Below are 21,566 nucleotides of genomic sequence, written 5' to 3' on the forward strand. Positions count from 1 at the left end.
AAAGAGATCTCTATCTCACTCATGGTTTGTCTTCTCAAGTGGGGGAAAGACAATGCACAACGTTACCCACTGCTGTCAACATGGGCCAAGTCATATCTCTCTTGTCCCAGAAACCTCAGTCCCAAATGAGAGGGTTTTTTTCTGTTGCAGGGGACATTGTAAATACCCAGAGATACCAGCTTTTACCAGATTATAATTATATGATAATTTTCCTTTAAACCCATCTCTATCTAAGTGAGTGAGTGATTAAATGTTGAATGTGGTGAGTTTTCAACAATACTAAATTGAAACTTTATTTTTTTACATGGTTTAATAATTTTTTGTTATTAAAATTGAAGTTAGTGTTTCAAAGCTTACAGATAGATGGCTAATTTGTATGTCATTGACACTTTTGGCACTTTTTTGGAGTATTTTCAAAAGTTTTTTTTTCCTGTAAATGATTCAATAAATACCGTACCGTGACATTCATACCGAGGTATTACCGAAACGTGAAATTCTGATACCATTACATCCCTAATATACAAGTATCTGAAGATTCTTAAATCAAGGACACATTTACAAAAAGTTGCAAAATAAAGAAATTTAGTTGTTTTTTTAGGAAAATGAACAAAAATAACTATATGGGACTTTTAATTAGGTATGGAAATTCATTTTCATTTGTTTTTTTGTGCCCATTTGAAGAAATTTCTTATTGTTTCAGTCATTAACTCACTTCATTTAATTATTGTGACTGAAAACAAGACTTCTATGTATTTTTGCTTCAAGTGAATGTATCATGATTTAAAATTCTCTATCCTGGAACCAAACCAAAAATAGGGAAGATCACCATGGTTTTTGCATTTCATTGTGGATCAAAAAGTGGAGTAAGTTACTTTCATATGGAGCTTTTTCGTTAGCAGAGTTATCTACAACCTGAGTTGTGTTAAATGACACACGCTGTTACAACCTGAGTTGTTTTTTAAATTAAAAAAGTAATAAAAAAATCAAGGTTTTAGATGTGCTCACTAAAAAAGATATTGTGTACTCTTCAAATAAAATATTCTATTTACTTTAAAAGTCTTACATTTCCTTTCATAAAGCCTACAGAATCCTTGCTTATAATTGCAGAAATAAAAGAAAAGAAAAAGTATGCAGATTCATTGTGTCAACAAGTGAACTCTGGAGACTTTACCATTGTGCAAAGCATTTAACCCTTGGCTGATACTAGAAAATTGCTGCAGAAATTAGTGCAGAGTAAGTTGCTTTAGATGAAAAGCATGTAAAAAACAAAATGCAAATGACTCAAATCATGTTCGTGAAGGTCTCTGGGGAAAAAAAATCTACGTGTTTGGTTTTAATGCATATCCATTCCCACAACAGCCATTGCTTATCTGGTCTTCTAGCAGACCTGAGAGGATAAATTAAGTGATGGCGCTGCGAGGGCTTGCCTTTTATCTGACCTGCAGTCAGTGAGAGATAGAGGTTACGGTCAGTGGCACGCTAGCTCTGATAGCTCCTATCTGATTCACATTCACTTCTGGTGTCAACAGTCGGGTTTAGTTTAATTGAATCCACATTACTAGTGACAGCAGTGGCCAGCTGACAAGAACACACCCTTGACCGCTAGACTTCCGTAGCAATGGGTCACGGGTGATCTGTTTTTCTTTCTATTATTCTTATTAACACACTGGACAAGAATACTTCCATTATTTAACCTGGGGTCACTTCTAGAAAACTGGCAGGACCAATAAATGAAATGACCTGTTAAAAACTTAAAAAGTGCCTCCAATCTGTGAACTTTTCAACTGTGTTCACTTCGCTAAAACCTTTTATAATTGAATCTGATTGTTCTATTGATTAAATCTCATTTAAGAGGTTATCTACACTTCAGGAGAACTATGTGGGTATCTAATTTTCATTGTATGTGAAATTATAACAATATGTTAAAAATAAATTAATTTATTGCTATTAAATTGGAAAGAAATTTGCTAACATTACTTACAAAACAAGCCCAAAATTGATAAAAATATTTGCGACAATAATTAGAAAAATGTAAATTCTAAAAATATTATATAAAATAAATCTAAAATAACTAAACATTTAAGTTACAAATTAGAAAACAATTCATAATATGAATAAATCCTATACTATATAATAATACCAACATAAAATATGTTTTTAGATATTAAAACTAAAATATCACTGCAGATGCATCCTTAAGCTTGGTATTGGCAGAGATTTCAGAACAGTTTGATACTGATTCACAATCTCTTGATTTAGATAGAATGCATTATTTCAGATTTCAGGGTTTCTGCAGGTTTTACCAGGTTAAATTTAAGACTTTAAAAGACATTTTTAAGACCATTATTAATTATGAATTCACTTTTAGACTTATACAGGGCTAAATGCAAGTTGTTGTTTTTTTCTCGAATATCCAAAGTTGGAAAAGATTTTCACTTACCATATCAAAAATTATTAGAATTTAATATATTTAATAGTACAATAATAACAATAATAATAAAAATAAATAAATGAATAATAAAAAATAAATAACAATAATAATAATAATAATAATAATAAAAATAATAATAATAATAATTTAATAATAAAAATATAGGTCAGGTCAGTATCCTCAGGAGTAAATAAATGGAGAACTTTAAAACAAATGTTATTGTAAGGAAAGTATGGAAAATAAATTAAAAATTGCTATTTTTTAATATAAAGTTTTATTGAAATGGATTGTTGATGATGATATGGGTGTTAATGGGCAAGTTAACATGAACAAAGGAAAAATAAGACCTGTTAAAAAAGATTTATGACCTACAATACAATAGTTCAGTAGATTTAAGACGTTTTAAGGCCAAAAATTTAGGTTTTGAGATTTAAGACATTTTAAGACTTTAAGACCACACAGATACTCTGGTATTAGACAGACTCACTATCTCTTTACTTGGATATAAACCAGGAAAAGTACAAGAATTTTTCTTAAAGAAAAATATATATTGAGGATGCTCCGATCAATCGGCCGGAGATCAGCATCGATGGATAATCACATTTACTGACTTGATCAGTACTTGCCGATCTGGCCGATCACATGAACTAATCACAAGTGTTTGTGTTAGTTGGAAATAAGCAAAATATCTAAATCACCTTGCAAGTATTTTGGCCTTTATACACATTTCTTTGACAATATTGCAAGTTCACTTAAATCTGGCTTGAAATATTAGATAAACATAACAGTTTTTTATTTTTAACATGAATCTTTAATAACATTACTTCTTCTATTATACTTATTACAATAAACAGTAGCTTATAGCCCTAATACCTTTTATTAAAGACATAATGGATTTATGGGTGTGCATTTTAACTTTTTATACATCTAATATTGCATTGTTGGTCATTTTTCTAACCCATTTTTTGAATCTTTTTTATCTTTTATGTTCATAAAAGCTGCTTCTAGCCATAAAAAGCCCACACTAAATGGGTATAAGAGACACGTTTAAGGAATTTTATGCAGCATCCTTAATTTGTTTTCTTAGGTAAGAGAGATCTCCACTTACGTATTGTGCTTAGCGTGAAAATGTGCATTATAAATCTTGAAAGCGTACTTTGACAAGCAATCTACTTGGTATCGGCTGCAAAAATCCTGATCAGAGCATCCCTAACATATATATTTAAATGAATGCTATAAAACTATGAAAGGAACCATGTTATTATGTTTGTGGTTGAAAAAAACAAACTAACATTTATCTTAAAACATCTATATAACTCATTTGCTATATTCCGAGTGATAAAGTAATTTTTTTGATGTTTAGCAATGTTCAGTAATGTTTCAGTAATGTTTACTGAAACTGCACAATTAGACAGAAAGACTGATCTTTGAAATCAAAAGTCAACAGTAAGCCGTCAAAATAAAAAGAAAAATGAAAAACAATAATCAATAATGTCAACCAAAAACTTAAAAAAAACTAAAACATGGTTCTGGTAATTACAAGATTGTGGAACTTACAACACAGAACATAAAAAAAAACACAAAGGGATAGATAATCTTGTGGTCCCATCAGAGAAAACAGCCCAAATGAAACTTACCTCAGTGATATTTCTGATCTGATCTTGGGTCAGTTTGAGCAAATGCTCATCTTTGCTTTCAGTCATCAACTTCAGAGCAGGCAGCTTCAGTCCAGCATTTAATAACAGAGATGAAATGTTCCCGATGCCCTAAAAGAAAAATGAAAAGTGTGAATGACACGCTACAACAAACATAGCTGAGCATGTGACAGGAAAAGCACACGCTGTCAGCCCCGTTATCAGAACAATGACAACACACACTCTTACCTGTGGGTTAAGCTTGTGTTTGGTCAGGTAGAGCGAGCGGCACATAGATAAAACCTCATTTCCAATGTTGATTTGAGAAACGCTGGAAGAGTGTACCAGCAGGGTGGACGTGAGACAAACCCAAGGGTTCTGATCTGTCTCTAGCCTGTGTAGAGAGAGAAAAATGTATTTGTGTTAAGACCACACACACAAATATTTTTTTTGTTTTTGAGATTTATGGGGACACTCTGATTTTTTTTACTGTACAAACTGTATAATTTAACCCCCTTATACTAACTTTAACTTACCCCTTACAGAAAACTTCATAGCACCCAATAATGAATGAATAAATAAATAAATAAAATAATAATATAAAATAATATAGGTATAATAATAATAGGTTGGACTTGCAGCTTCTATGCAAGCACATGCTTTTTAGAGTTTTTTTTTGTCCATCGAAATATCTAAAAATTCTTAAATCAAAAAATATTTTCTAGATAAATAAAAAACTAGTTTATTTTTAAAAAAAATAATAAATCAAAATAAAGCAGGTTTTTATAACTTTCAGTAAATTCAAAGTAACCTTATATTATACCAATTCTGCCAAATGGGCAGTAAGTCAAAATAGTAAAAAAAAAAATAAAAATACTAAATAAATTCTAACCAAAACAAGATTATTTTACTTAACCCATGAAATTATTTAAAATGATCAATTTTATCCTATGTGTAGGGTAATTCATTTCTAAAAAACCTGAAACAAATCACTTAAAATTATAAAGTTGTGCTACAAATAATCCATTTATGTATACATAGATAAAGCTGCGTGAGAGGTATGTTTGACATTGTACTTTATTTAATTCAATGATGAAAATAACGTGGTGCTTGGTATTTGAATGTGATATTAGGCTGTATGTCCACTGGAGCATTTTCTGAACTACAGAAATGCAAGCGCTGTTGAATACACACTCAGCTGTGAGCATTTTTGCAGCGAGGCGTTTTTTTCAGTTGGTTGCCATTACAAGTTGTTGTGGTGACAGTTGCGTGGTATTGTCTCGCCCCTCCTCCACTGTGATTTGACAGCTATCTCAAAATTTACACTGATGGGGATTGCGTTTTTTTAACTTGCAACGCTTGGAAAATCAACCATAACAACTGTAAAACGCGTACTCAGCACCTCACTACGCTACAGGTGCTCAAAAAATGTGGCGCTACCATCGACAACAGCAAAAAACAAACTCTCAGCTCAAGAAAAAAAAAACAACAAAAAAAAAGCAAAATTCAGTAAACATGTATACTAAAAATAAATAATTCATTGGATTTACAAAAAAAAAAAAAATTTAAGGTAAGGGCTCAGCCGATTCGAATGTTATCACTTGATTGAATAGGCATTATCAGCTGATGGGCCAGTAGGGGAGTTCTGGGAAAACTAATATGCTCAGAAGGCTGTTATCATCCATTCACATAGTTAATCAGCATAGATTACATATGGCTGCAGCCGGAAGCTAATAAGAATTATTTATATTGTTTATTTAATTTCCTATTAATTGTGCTTTATTAATGTCTACCCCTACCCCCACCCTAAACCCAACAGTCACAGTAATGTAAAAACAGATCTGGATCTGAAGGCTTCTCTATTAGTACAGCTGATTGACCAAGTGGATGGATGATAACAGCCTTTTGAGCCTACCAGTAGGAGCAGAAGGCCGCTGCTGGACCATATCTATCAGCTGATAACCACTGATAACGCCCATTCAATCGAGTGATAACATTCAAAGTGGGTGAAGTGGTTATAAACACTTTATATAGGCTGAATTTAAACAAACAAATTAATTTAGTAGGGTTTAAATTAATTTGTTTGTTTAAATTCAGCTAATATACTATAAATGTTTGAAACTTGTAATTAACTATTTTTTGCAGTGTGGCATTACATTCTAATGCGGTGTTCACATTAAACGCTATTTGTGCGTAAATAGATGCATGAACATTTTGAGTTTACTCGCTTCATTCATGCGTCAAATCCGCTTTATTTGCGCGTCAAATTTTCTTCACAACACACATGGATTCGCACCATGGCGGATTCCTTGCTAAATGGCTAGCATGGATTTTAATGAGAGAATAGCTGTGTTTATGTGCTTTAGGAAGGCTGAAAAATTCGTTTGTAGTTGTGCATAAGTACACCGGATCAATTCTGAGGTGCACCCAACCCTGTAAGTTCATCAACTCCTCCAGAAACTATACCTGGATGATGGAAGCTTTCAGCGGTGCTTTCAACTGAGCCGAGCCCAGTTTGATGTACTGTTTTCCGGTGTCAACAGGAGGATTTTCCCCCAGGACACCAACAACAGGTGCTACGTCATAAAAAAAAGCTCCTGATTGGTTAACATAGCGCAAATGTCCGATGAAGTTCAGATTTTCCAACTCGTTCAATACGCGCGACAATCGTGCCAAATGCTCAACTAACGCCACTTCATTTGCACCGCCTCATCCATGTGTATTGCGCTGCAGGACGTCTATTCACGTCTTTGCATTGACTTAACATGTAAATCACTTACGCTTGATGCGTCTTCCAAGTCTGGTGTGAACACAGCATTAAAATGCTGGGATATTTCAACCTAAATTTGGGTAGGGACAAATTTTGTTTGCGTATCACTGTGAAACTTTTAATAGGAAAGTGTCTGTATAATGAATAGGAAATCTAATCATCTTTATCATGGAATATTACATTACATGTGTGCAGCTATACAGCAGTGCATATGCTTATCTCCTGACTTTGTATGAGAGATGAGAGGAGCTTCCTAACAAACTCCACTGGTGAGATAAACACACAATCATAAGCAAATGAATGCACGCACGCACGCACTGTACATTGAATACTTCCTACAGTTAATGTGGATAATCATACAGTGCACGGTTACAGCAACAACCAGGAATCTGAACAACTAAATTACACTCATTAAAGTAGTTAACAGACACCTACATTGGCTATGAAAATGTATTTAAAGAAAAAAAATCTTTTAAAAATGGATCATTTCTCTCATTATTTACTCACTCTAATGAACCCGCATGCAGCCGTTTTTCTCTGAGCAATACTAAAGGATAACTTTGAAGAATCTTCACATAGATCTTCTCTATAAAACAGCAATTTTAACTATAAAAGCACCATAAAAAGTATCATAAAATGGTCTATATAACTCAAGCGCTGTATTCCAAGTCTTCTGAACCCATAAAGTGAAACTTAAGTTGAGCTGCTAAAGCTCTCCAATCACAAATAGCTCTGATGCAGGCCAGACATTTTGGTGTTTGGTTGAATGAAATCCAAAAACAAAACAAAAAACAAAAAAAAAATCCACAAAACAATTATGTTTATTAATATTAATATCCAATCTGTGCCATTACTGTTGAATAGTGTGCCACAATTGGAGAAGTTTGTTCCTTGCCACTGTCGCCACTGGCTTGCTTGGTTTGGGACTTGAGTTTGGACATCCAGCAGTAAAATTTACACCACACTGAACTGAACTGAACTAAACTCAACTTAAACTCTGAAAACTGGACTGACACTGTTTCAGTTTACTACATCTCATATGCTAAGCTGCTTTGACTATCTACATTGTAAAAGCACAATCGAAATAAACATAAATTGAATTCAATTACAGTACAGTATTTGATTTTGATGACATAAATCAAACAAGCTGTCATATGACGATTTCAATTATATTGAGTGTGTTCTATAAAGAACACTTAGGAGTCTCTCTTTATTTATATATATATATATATATATATATATACACACACACACACACACACACACACACACACACACACACACACACACACACACACACACACACACACACACACACACACACACACACACACACACACACAAATATAAATATATATATATATATATATATATATATATATATATATATATATATATATATATATATATATATATAAAGCATAGAAACAATGATGGAAAAATATAGATCCCCCACCCCACAAAAAATAAAAATTAAAAAAATTAACAGCATAGTATATATACACGATATGTGGTATGTTTACCATAATAAGTTCTTTTAGCAAGCTGTAGCTTTGTTATATGTTTAGCTACGTTTGTAAGCTGGAAATAAATATTTCTGAGAGAATTCCACAATATTATTCCTCTGTGTCAATATCAATGTGATGTATCTAATTCCAGCTCATTATTAACAAAATAATGGTTCACCCTGAATTGAAAATTGCAGTGCTTAAATAATTATGTCTATATGCCAGTTCAAGATATTCTGTGTGCGCGCCTTACTGGTGTTAGTAAAAAAAAAAAGAAGAAAAAAACCCCGAAAAAACCCCCCGAAAAAAACGCAAATTATTTCTCCTTTACATTCCCACACCATTGTAAACATATCCATACAGCGTGTCTGCTTTTTTTTTGTCTCATTCTTAACATTTCATGAGGTAGATCAACTTTACAATTCAAATGTGCATATCAAACCTTCATGTCTTGCAAGATGAGTTCTGATTGGATTGATTTCGAAACTGCTCATCCCAAACATTTTTTTGTCTCAATTTTATTTGCTGACAAAAACTAGGCATATTATTAAAAAATAAAATCTGTTTTATACAACAACTTTGTTGTCACTACAGAAAAAAAAAATGTGACTATAAAATTATTGTTTTTATACCTTCACAAACCTTTAAAGTGTTAGTTCACCCTAAAATGCTTTTATTTGTGTCATTAGTGTTAAACCATCTAGATGTGTATGTATATTCAGAATAACTTCTGATAAAACTCAGGATTTTAATGTTTTACTTTATTTTGCACTTATTTAATTGTCATTCTGTGTTTCTGTATTGTGTTTATGTGCTGTATGTATTCTGAGCTCCAAACCCCTAACCTTTAACTTAATAAACAGTTGTTAATAATCAGTTCTAGTTAAATAAATCAATGGAGCACAACCCTGCAACAGAACTCAGATAAGTTTGAAAGAAACAAAGCTTGAAAGAATATATTACGAGGTTGTTTTCAGCGAACTTTTCCCATTTTGCCGTCTGTTTTGCTCAATGGTTTTGCTACAGGTGGAGAGCGTCACATCACCTTCCCGCATTTGTTGCAAATTACAAGACATCGCCTGGACAGAAGTGCTTTTCCGGATGCGCCCCGGCCCGAACCAATCGCAAGTATCCAGCACACGGTTGTTAATATTAGGAGGAAAATAAATATATTCATGAGTTTTTGAAGTCAAACACTTTGGACAACGCTTGAACAAAATTTAAGACCTCGTAAAAACGCATTTCAGACTTTTCTAATACCTTTTAAGGACGTTAATTTTCTCATAATTAATTTATCAACTTTTAACATTTTTAAGACTCCGTGTACACCCTGATCCTGTAGGTATACTTTTCAGTGCAACATAAGGACAATTACATTTTTAAGACAGCTGGTAACTTGGCACTTTGTGGGTGTTTCACTCATCCAGATTTGGAATGATACGAGTAAATGATAACAGAATATTTTACGTTTTTGGGAGGTAAACCATCTCTTCAAGTATTTGCAAGCTTTGTGCAAGGTTGTGCTGAACCAAAAACTGCAAAGCACTAACGGGTAAAACATTACAGATTCTTTAAAAGGATCATGGTGTGTCTGGTGTCATGTATCCTCCAAGAAAAGCCTAGCACCCAGAGCTCTGCGGTGTGTCGATTTAAATTGATTTCCGTTCGGATGGCCTTTTCTGGGACTTACTAAAGCAAGACAGAATGTGGAGAGACAAGACAGGTGTTCAGGAGACAGCAAATGTGCCATCTGAATCTTAAGTGAACATGCACACACCTGGTACAACTGTGCAAATGGAGCAAACGGTCACACGTGAACTGGTGAACTCGGAATAAATTAATGTATAGTCAAACACTCCTTTATTTTTTCTTCTTGTGACTCCCTATCGCACTCACCTTTTGTTTAAATGCCAAAGAGCATAATGACACACACACACACACACACACACGCACACGCACACGCACACACACACACACACACACACACACACACACACAAACACACACAAACACAAACACAAACACACACACAAACACACAAACGCTCGGTTTTCTTCTCGGAGAATGTTTATTCAGAAGTCTTCATGAAAACAAAAAGCCTCAAGCTTTTTGAAAGCGTGGCACAATGCATAATCAGCCAGCTTATTTTCTCTGTTTCTGTCTATTGATCCGGATAGGGAACGGCTCTCTGATCATCAGCGCGCATTCTGCTAGCCTTAACTTTAACCTCAGAAACTCATTCAGTTATATAATATGCAACAATTTACCTCATCAAACCTGCGATCACACTTAATGGTCTAATAGCACTCCAATTCAAAAGACATCTAACGATAAAACAGCTTGATTTCTACGTATGCTGAAATAAAAATCTTGACGAAAATGCAAGGTGAAAAACAACAAGTAGATTATTTGGAAAAACAAAAAAAGAGCTTGGTTCTGATTTGCCAGTTGTGACATTGTGTGGTTAAAGATTTTACACAATGATCAATGAACAGTGTTATTTGACTGCTGTCCCTCTAAATTCAATTCAAATTGATATTTAAAGGGATAGTTCACCCAAAACTGAAAAATTTGTCATCATTTATTCACTCTTTACATGCTTTAAACCTGTCAGAGTTTTTCTATTCTGTTAAACTCAAAATAAAATATTTTAAAGCAAGCTGGAAATCTGTAACCATTGACTTGCATAGTATTTGTTTTACAAATATGCAAGAGCAGCGATTACAGGGTTTTAGCTTTCTTCAGAGAGCCCCTATTATGAGTTTTTGACAACGATCTTCTATGCAGTGTGTATCACAGCACTAAGTGAATGAAAACATCCAGCTGAGGTTTAAATCTTAAAAATACAGTGTTTAAAACTATTGATTCTTTGACAAAATAGTAGACTTTGTCGAATAAATGAATCGTTTTGGGTTTCAGATCTTTTGCCTGAACGCATCGACGTCAATACAGTAAAACATAAAAGAGCCTTTCCCTTCAGACACCAGCTGAGTGCTGGGGACTGATCATGACCCAATGATGATGATCACTGACAGATGGAGATTTGGCTATGGGGAATAAAAAGTTAATATTCATTTTCATAACAACACCACAGTATAGCCAACCTAGTGCTCTGTTTGTTCCTGTTATTTTTTCTGATTTTTGATACAATAACCTACGCTGCAACATAAGATTTGACGGCCGTTTGCCACTGAAGGAAGCAGCAGCAGTGATTATGTATGGGACTTTGCCAGAGACTTTGTCAGTAACTGTTACAGTTCATAAGGACCAGTTTCTTCTTCCTCTGCATCATAACATGTAAGTGTAATTAATATTGTTGCCTCGTTTGTGTAGTTAGCAAAATATGTATTCATTTGTGTGTTTTAACTTGTAATCTCTCAATGTGGCCTTTAATCGCTTTTCGATTATAGATCAGTGCTGGTACTGTATCTCTCATGTTAAATCTTTATGGGCTTGTTCACATATTATGCCAAAAGCACATTGAAAATGTGATGCATGCTTCTTCCTATAACGATTGAAATGCGTTTCTGAACTCGCGATCCTCTGCAACCATCAGCCGTTCCGACACAAAATAGTTTAACTTTTGCCACTTGTGTGGATTAATGCTGAATGTATGTCGTTGTTATTACTTGGGGTTGGGTTTAAGAGTAGAGTAATATGCTGGTGTTTATCTGCATTGCTTTAATGCATTCCTGCATTAGGCTCTCACATACTCTGTGCTATTTTATAGCCGTGGTGGGCATTTCTCTCACGCTGAATCCAGTCGACCAATCATAATAGACTAGGTCATCTGACCAATCATAGCAGATTAACCTCATGCAAAGGAGGGGTTTGGAAACAAATAAATCGCTAAACAAATCTTATGAGAGTCGTTGGGATACTTGGGTAAAAATAAATGCATATTATAAGCCAATGAAATTGTTTGACATTGCATGCATATCAATCAGCCTGTTGATGGAGACCCACAAAACCAAAATGTGACCTTTATAATGCAAAACAGGGGCTATTTAAAATAAATTCAAATATAATGATGAGTTTGACATTTTGGAGAATAAAAAAAAAAGATACTATGCAAGCTATTGTGTTTATCATCTTTTTAAAAGTAATTTTTAATCTGAAAAAAAAGTATTTTATTATTATTATTTTGGCATAATATTTCAGTCAGAAACCTCACTGGCGATAGTCATTAAATTATCATCTTTGGATGAACTATCCCTTAAAAGTCCATGCATTCATTTGTGTGATGAGTATCTGTGTAATTGGTGTGATTATGTGCTTTCAGCGGGTCATTATTTTAAAATTAATTCCTGTGTAATTATTATATCAGGGGTAATCTTGTCTTGATCATCCTGGGTTTGTTTTCGTAATAATTACCAGCTTACTATGCATTGAAGCTTATGTAATTAAATTTTATGAGTGAATATGTAAATCAGAGCTCATCGACATCAAAATCTCACCTGCTTTTGTCAGTCACCGGTGGCCACGCCTGTAGGAGGAGCATCAGGTGTTGAAACTCCTCCCATTTGCTGCTGGACTCCAACAATTCCAGGAACAAAGAGTTTCGCTTTTTTTCATTCTCGACATCTTCCATCTCACACTGAATAAAAAGAAAGAGAAGCAGAGAGAAAAAGTTACACTTATTTTGCAAGGGAAATCAGGTGAAAAAAATATATAATTAAAACAAAAGTTAAAAGAGTAAAGAGCTGTTCAGTTGTGATGTCTGGTATGAAAGCCATTTTTTTCCTCACTGGTTTCCTCTAGAATTTGTAATGAATTTTTAAAAATAGCCCTTTTGAAATGAAGTGTTTAATTCAGCTTTATCTGCTTTAACTTTTCATGCATTTTAATTTGGGTAAAACATCAGTTACACACTGCCCTATTCAGAGGAGGGTAGGCAGCACAAAGCACATTTACTTCATTATATTTAGTTAAGTAACATCTTGGAAAATCTAAACTTTTAAAAGTGAGAGCTTTGACTTAAAAAGCACCTGCTATGAAAATCATCTTTTGGAAGCTGTTTGGACAGAATTGTGTGTAGGTATAGTGTGTCCACTGTCATATTGGGGTGATATAAAGACAATAAGCTCATTTTTTAATTTTATTTCCTGACGTTAAAATAGGATCCAAATCCCTCCCATTTTGAGGGTTTTACACATATATCCGTAGTAACGCGTATAATCATATCAACAAGACAGGATGTGCGAAAAGCAACTGGGATTAAAAGATCTGTTCAGCTCTCTGTGATCATCAATCATCATCAAATGTGATCAAGAATGAGTTTAAAACATGTTTAAACATGTGTTGCGTTCGCAAGTCTCTCTGTGTGTGTATCTGTTTTCTCCTGTTGGTTGGCGTGTCGAAAAATATTATTAGCGATTCTTGGTGTTGATTGTGTATGTATTTCTATAATGTTTGTTGGTTTTCTAGTTGTTGTGATCCCTCCAGTGTTCTTAAAAGTTCTTACTGTAGTATTTCTCACAAACGTTACATGAGATCTGCTTCCTTCATGTCTGTCATTGTGCTGTTTATCTGACGCACGCAGCCAGAGATTGAGGCAAACTCTGACAGGCACGTGGTAATGGTGGACGGGGAAAACTAGCATTAAAGACACAGGCAACAAAAACAGCTACATTCAGAGCATACAATTGCACTATTCTGAAAGGTATAATAAATAATCTGATGGCTGTTTTGAGCTAAAACTTTACAAACACATTCTGGAGATACACAAGACATATCTTAAATCTTGAAAAAGGAGTAAAATAGGTGACCTTTAAATACAATTCTAATTATAAAACTGTATTCCTACATTCATTCCTCCTATTATTTTATTTGATAGCAGTATATGTTAGGAAATGCACATTTTATTCCAAGCCAGTGTGAATCAGCTTTCTGAGTTGATTCTGTTCTAAGACTTAAATAAACAATTAGTAAAATGCTTTAAACTGTGAATCAATTTGAATGACTTGTTTAGACTCTTGCTTGCAGAAGAATGACCAAGAATAGTTTAACACAGCAGTTGTGCTGGCTCTAAATGATTTAAGAAAATAATTTTATTATGCTTAAAGTACACGAAACCTTGAAAGTATGCCATTACGAGGCATATATCTTGATAAATATATCAACCATGCTGTCATAGTACACAGAGTAGTAACTGGAGAACTACAAAATTAAAAGTTTTGGTTCAAAATGTTAATAAAAGCTGCTAAATTTTTTTTTTCACAATGATACCTTTCATTACATAGTCTTTTTATCATTTGCAAGAAGCCTGTGTAATGTCTGGTAAAAACAAACAAACAAACCAACAACCAACCAAACAAACAAGCAAACAACTTGCTGGTTAAATAAAAGTAAAGTAACTAAGTTACAAATTGCCAGAGCGATGAATAATTTCAGGTTTGACTATATATTCACATTTAAAATATGGTAGAGCCAATAAGTAATAATTTCCAAGTACTGGGTTGTGGCTGGAAAGGCATCCACAGTGTAAAACATGTGCTGTAATGCTGTGGCGACCTCAGATCAATAAGGTAACTAAGCTGACGGAAAATGAATGAATGAATGAACGAATGAATGAGAATGAATAAATGAATACTAACAATTTTGAGATGACTATGTGCTATTTACACCACTGTTCAAATGTTTATGCTGGGTGAGATAATTTATGATCCTTGTCATATGATCAAAAATACATTAAATCAGTGATATTACTATTTAAAACAACAGTTTTACATGTATAGTTTACCTAAAATGACAATGTTCAGTTTGTTTACTCCCCCTTAGTCATTTTCCTCTTAAGTAGAATGATAAAAAACTTTTTTAGCTTAATCTGTGGTCCTGGTGACTGATAATATGTCAAATGAAAAAAGTCAAAGGCCCCCAGCACTTTGAGAGTAAAAAATAAAAACAAAAACCAGCCAAACCAAAATAAATCCCTGTGGCTCCTGATGATACATTGAGGTTTGATGAAGCAAAGCAATCGCCTGTGCAAAAGACTGAACATTGTTTACAGCATTACCACCTTTAATCATTAATCCTCATCCCTATCAAACTCCAGGAACCAGAAGTAATTTTGATTTTCCTATATACAGTATATATATGTGCTCTAAGGCTACATTTGTACTGCAGATCTTGATGGTCAGTACCTGCTTACAGTACATTATCTTTTAGAAGTGACTCGTATCTGATTGGCTGTATTTACTCAATGAGCCGCGTAAAAAAAAAAGCGCGAGTGCTGACTGACAGCTGGTAATAAGAGAGCACTCTTTTCTCCATTCTTGTATTTAATCTGTTCGCAGGGTTTAATTTTTTTTTATTCTTTTGACAAGTTGTTTTACTATCATTTATGACAGAAAAGTTCTAATTTCGACATCTTTTAATCTAGGCTTTTTAAACCTGTAGGCATCTTAACCTCATTTCCATTGAGTGATTTATGCACGTGATGAATAGCCTACAGTATATTGTTTACATGAGCTCTCGCTCTCGTTAACATGCTTAAATACTTGTGCTACATAACAATATTTGCTTCCTTGGGTCTGAGATTTAAGGTTTTGAACTCTTGCTGAAGTCTGTTCAGAAATGAAAGCGTCAGTTGACGTCATTCACTGTGGTTTGTAATGATGCGCGACTCGCACTGACATATAAAAATCCGATCTACCTGCTTACACTGCAAACACGAGGGCACACATTTTAAAATGGAATGTATTTCAGTCATGTAAAAATCTAATTTTCAGCATCATTACATCTTCAGTTTTTATAATCACATGATCTTTCAGAAATCATTCTAATATACTGATTTGACTCTCAAGCAGCATTTCTTATTATCATCAATGCAAACTGTACAGCCATACACCAAGTACAAGACTAAAATGCATGACCATACAGCAAATATGCAAATCTCTAAGACTGAAGGCAGAAGATAAATTCTCTGGCTTATCAGCTAATCATAAGCAAAGACTAAATCTGTGCGCGGCAGAACATCTTTCAGGCTACAGCACTAAAAGGTACGGCGGCGTATTTACAGATGGAGAAAGCTGGCAGGAGAACGAACGAATAGCAGAAGGGCTAAACATGAAAAGACAAAGCAGGGGAGATGGAGGAAGGAGAAGCAGAGAGGGCTTGAAACGGCTAGACTGGCGCGCACACACACACACACACACACACACACACACACACACACACACACACACACACACACACACACACACACACACACACACACACACACACACAGACACACACACACACACACACAGAGACACACACACACACAAACAGACACACACACAGAACAGAATGACTTCTGAGGCAAAAGGAGTGAATTCTCCCCTGTGGTGACTCTTATTCTTGTTCTCCTCCAAAAGAGGGAGGCGGAGAGAGAAAGTAATTAATTTTCCTTCAGTGCAACGGGAGTGCAATTTAACAGCTGAGAAAATGTCTGATTTCTGAGGGGAAAAACAAACAAAAAAAAAAAGTCAAAGAGCCATTTCCATGCCATAGTCCCAGCATGCACCAAGAAATGGAAGATAGCAGCTGAAAACTCAAGGGGGCAAAAAAACTGATTGACTGAGGAGGGGAAAGGGTAAAGCTAAAAAATATACAGTAGTAAATGTTTTGCTTGCTATTGCTATGGAGTTTATATGACATACAGTATATTTGTCTTAGTCCCAGTTAAAAAAGATCATGTCCATCGAAACAAACCCTTGTTCTAAATCTCATGTACTTCCTTAGATCCTTGGATTTTTGTGGATTATGAATTTATTTTTATTATTATTATTATCATTAATTTTATATAAATATGACATAATATAATATAATATAATTAGTATAATATAACATAATATAACATAATATAATGTAATACCATATAATATAATATAATATAATGTTATATAATATAATATAATATAATATAATATAATATAATATAATATAATATAATATAATATAATATAATATAATATAATATAATATATGACATATTATTGTTGTTGTTGTTTTTATTTTCTTGTAAGCACTTTGGGGTTTAGAAAAGTGTGTGATAAATAAAATAAATAATTATTATTAATAATATAATATATGACATAATATAATATAATTATTATAATATAATATAACATAATATAATATCATTTAATATGACATAATATAATATAATATAATATAATATAATATAATATAATATAATATAATATAATATAATATAATATAATATAATATAATATAATATAATATAATATATGACAATGTTGTTGTTTTTGTTTTTATTTTCTTGTAAGAGCTTTGGGTTTAGAAAAGCACGTTATAAGTAAAATATATTATTATTATTATTATTTTCATTAATAATATACTATGACATAATATAATATAATATAATATAATTAATATATTATACTATGTCATATTATATTATGTCATATTATACTATGATATAATATGATATTTAAATGTAACTTATGTAACAAATATATAAATTTGGTGAAACGAGATGCATACATATTTGGCAACTTGCGTGCATCTAATTGCAGGCATTTAGCAATAAGCCATAAATATATGGGATGAATAGAACAGATTGCAACAATTTCATCATATTGGCATGAATCTCCCTAATTCCCTCAGTTCTTTCACTCTCGCTGTCTCCTGTCTTGCCGTTATCCACTGATGTGAAAATCAATTAAGCCGACACCTCGGCCGGTGTATTTCCAACACCATCTTTCCATTCAAACGCCATCCTACACGATCAGCCGATTAATCACCTGCCTATTAAAGCCATTACAGTCTATCATGTTTGACCTACATTTATTATAATCTGACAATGGCCACTGAGAAAACATCTAAACGCACGCTGATTCCCTGAGACCCATCGGTATCACTTCTAATTGGATAAAATAAGCTGATGAGCAAAAAAAAATAAAAAATCCAGCTCAGAGGCTCTTCAGTTCCCTATTCTGATCCTTTGCGTAGAACATTAACGCTTATCAAATCAAATCACTTTTAAGGTCACATCACCAGCAGCACATATGCTATGACGAGTGAAACACATAGATGTAGGCTCCAGCGTAGAATACAATAACATATTTAACAAAGATATATACATATTTAAATACAGTCTTGTACCTAAAATATGTTTATAGTATATTTATAATCTAGTACAGTGGTTCTCAAAGTGGGGGTCAGGACCCCCCGAGGGGTCGCGGGACAATGAAGGGGGGTCGCCTGGTGATTTTCAAAAATCAATTAATTTTTATTAAACCTTAAGACTTACTGTATTATATCAATAACCTACTGAAGAGAAAAAAATAGTCGTTTATAGTTACTATAAACTATATAGTTACTATAGTAGCTTATAGTTACTAGTTCTATTGGATTGCGACTTCTCGGGAAATTACATAATATTAAAGACACAGCAATACTGTCAGATGCAGCAGATTTTGTAACACCAGGTTAAACTTTCTAGCCCATTTACAGCACTGACATACATAAAAAAAACAAAGAATAGACTTGGGTCTATTGGTGTGTTTGTGTGCGTCATTGCATACAAGGTTTCTGTATTTATAACCACCACCTCAGAGAATATTGGGGGTCAAGGGTCACTGGCATTGTCATTTGACCCTGATCTAGTATATTTAAATACAGTCTAGCCACTGTTGGAACTTTTTAAGCCGAAATGAAAATGAATGAATGAATGAATGAATGAATGAATGAATGAATGAATGTTTATTCTGTCTAAAGTGTTGAATACTTCCAAAAAAAATTTGTCGCACATTATCAATTTGTCTGTAAATTTTAACTGCAGAACATTTTTGAAGGCATTTTTTTTTTTACAAATGAATATTCTCATATGTAATTGGATTATATGCAACATTATATTCTATAAAAAAAGAGAGTATATTTTATTTTATTTGTTGAAATAGAAAGTTTTATAGTTTACCCATTTTTGAATCCATTCAGCACAATGTCTGTAGGTCCGTATCCCAAATCGCATACTTGTGCACTACTGTATGCCCATTTTGTAGTATATGAATGAAAACTTTTTAAAGAATAAGTGGACTTTATCCGGATGATTCACTTATTTAACCGTTAAAATTAAGTGTGCAATGTTGGACACTTAGTGCACTCAATGGATGCTGCTTTGCTCATGTAGCAGAAAGGGCAGAGCTATCAGGTGTTCATTTTGGATTATTTATTTTGGATTGAGAAAGCAAAATTCTTCTACGCCAGTGATTGTAGCGTATCCCGATGTTGAATGCAGTTATACTCATGGCAGGTATTATTAAATAGTTTGGCCATTTATTTCACTAATTTGGCAACTGTCAAACGAAATCAGGGAAACGGTTTGAATTTCTGCTTAGTAAAAAAACATTCAAGTGCTCTATTTGTGAGACACTACATACATATACTATGCTGTTGAGTAAGTGCATAAGTGCATAGTGTATAAGTGAAGGGGTTTTCAAACTGTGGGGCACGACTTTAACTGTAGTTCAGCAGTTTCACCTTCACTCATGAACGTTTCATTCATGCCCCCATGACAAAGTGGGGTATTATATGCAAATAAAGAGTAAGGACTGGTGAGAGTATCATGGAATTTAATAACGCATGCCGAATGGAAAGAAAAAACTTCTGCATTTTGCGACGTGACTGTCTGCGATCCTTTACACACAGCCGTGTGCGTGGATCTTGTCGGAAAATTTGGCGAACCATCCTACATGACAGTAACAGTTTGATTGCAGTGTTTACTTCAATAATGCCACTAATATATGCATACTCCCCATCCTAATGAGGGGATGGGTTGGAGGGTTCCAGCTATGACTCAGGACACTGTTCATATTTCTGCCAACCCACAGAGCGCCATCTGAATAGTTTCATATTAAATAATGTTTGAATGTGCGCATCTGGTGTGATACTTAAAACTGTCATGTGCGCGCAGTGTTGTGGTGCATCAGGTGTTCAACCTGCTTTAGTGCACAATGTAGCTATAGAAAGAGTCTACCTTTAAATAGGTAAATGATCAAAACCCTTTGGTCTTTGAGTGAGATGCTAATGGTCTAATCTGATATAATTATCTGTCATAAGCTAAGCTAAGAGTGTTTGGAAATTCAAAAATGGTAAAACTCAAACTGTTTATTTGTAGGAGGGTTACAATTTAGATTTTTTAGAAAAGAAGAGTGAATGAAGTCAATAAAGTAGGGAAGTATGGTGATAATTTTTTTTTTTACTCTTTCCACCTCAGGACTTGCCTTTATTAGGCCAAATGGCATTTCTTGTTTGAATAAAAACACTAAGAGCACAAAGAGCAGGCCAGGTTATTTTTTTAGTAAATGTTGCACTTTTCCAAGGAGCAGCTTTATATGCTTAATCTACTGCCAGGCTTCATCAATGTCCCTGACAACATGATCAGTGTAGATGGTAGGTTAAAAAAAAAAAACTGATAGGCTAATCAGTAACTAAGTGAGACTGCAGGGCAAAGAGTTCATCTGGCCTTCTGGAGAGCCCCTAGGGAGACTAGAAAGTGCAGTAGTATAAAACAGAACTAAATAGAATAGAACTAAACTAGAAAGATACAATAAGCAATGAATGAATCAACCAATCAATGATAGAATTAAAATACAAAAAAAAGTGCTCAAAGCAAATATGGAGAGATAAAACAAAAACAAAATAACAGATTAAAAATGAAACAAAATGTTATAGGCTTTCACAGCACAGAATAGTTGACGAAATGTAATAGAATAAAAAAAAATATATAAATAAATAATAGAATAGACTTATTTGACACTAAAAATGATTTACTATATTTGAACAAACGTATGAACAAATAGCCCTGCAGTGGGATGACTAGTTTGGAGAACAAAGAAAAAAAATACTATGCAATAATTGTGTTTATTATCTTTTAAAAAGAATTTTAATCTGAAAAAACATTCTGATAACAATTATTTTGGCACTTTTGGTAGAGAGAGAAATCTGACTGGAGATTTAATAGAGAACTTGTTTAAGATGCTACTTTAAAAGCCTAATCCTCTGCCAAGCTTCATCGATGTCCTTGACAGCGTGTTCTCGGTGTAGATGGTGGGTCGAAAAACTAATAAGCTAATCAGTAACAAAGCCAAAGAGTTCCTGTGACCATCTCCACCTTTCAGATGCAAAATCCCCCAAGAGAATCCCCCTAGTAGAATATATGCCGAAACTAGAAGCAATGACAGCAAAGCCCGACAGATCCACACTATAATCAC

General features: G+C 33.8%; 1 protein-coding gene across 8 annotated transcripts in view; it reads right to left on the reverse strand.

Annotated features, from left to right (window-relative positions):
- nbas (NBAS subunit of NRZ tethering complex) overlaps positions 1-21,566 on the reverse strand; it is a 378,367-nt gene that overhangs the window by 60,991 nt on the left and 295,810 nt on the right. For all 8 annotated transcript variants that reach the window (XR_012395546.1, XR_012395545.1, XR_012395547.1 and 5 more), the window contains 3 exons: positions 12,801-12,940; positions 4,315-4,459; positions 4,069-4,197 (listed from right to left, as the gene is read on the reverse strand). Coding sequence is in view for 4 of the 8 variants with exons in the window: in XM_073932555.1 (XP_073788656.1) it covers positions 4,069-4,197; positions 4,315-4,459; positions 12,801-12,940 (414 nt within the window). In the remaining 4 variants the exon portion in view is untranslated. The remainder of the gene's footprint in view (positions 1-4,068; positions 4,198-4,314; positions 4,460-12,800; positions 12,941-21,566) is intronic.

The sequence above is a fragment of the Danio rerio genome, chromosome 20 (genome assembly GCF_049306965.1).
Source record: "Danio rerio strain Tuebingen ecotype United States chromosome 20, GRCz12tu, whole genome shotgun sequence".
NCBI classification, from domain to species: domain Eukaryota; kingdom Metazoa; phylum Chordata; class Actinopteri; order Cypriniformes; family Danionidae; genus Danio; species Danio rerio.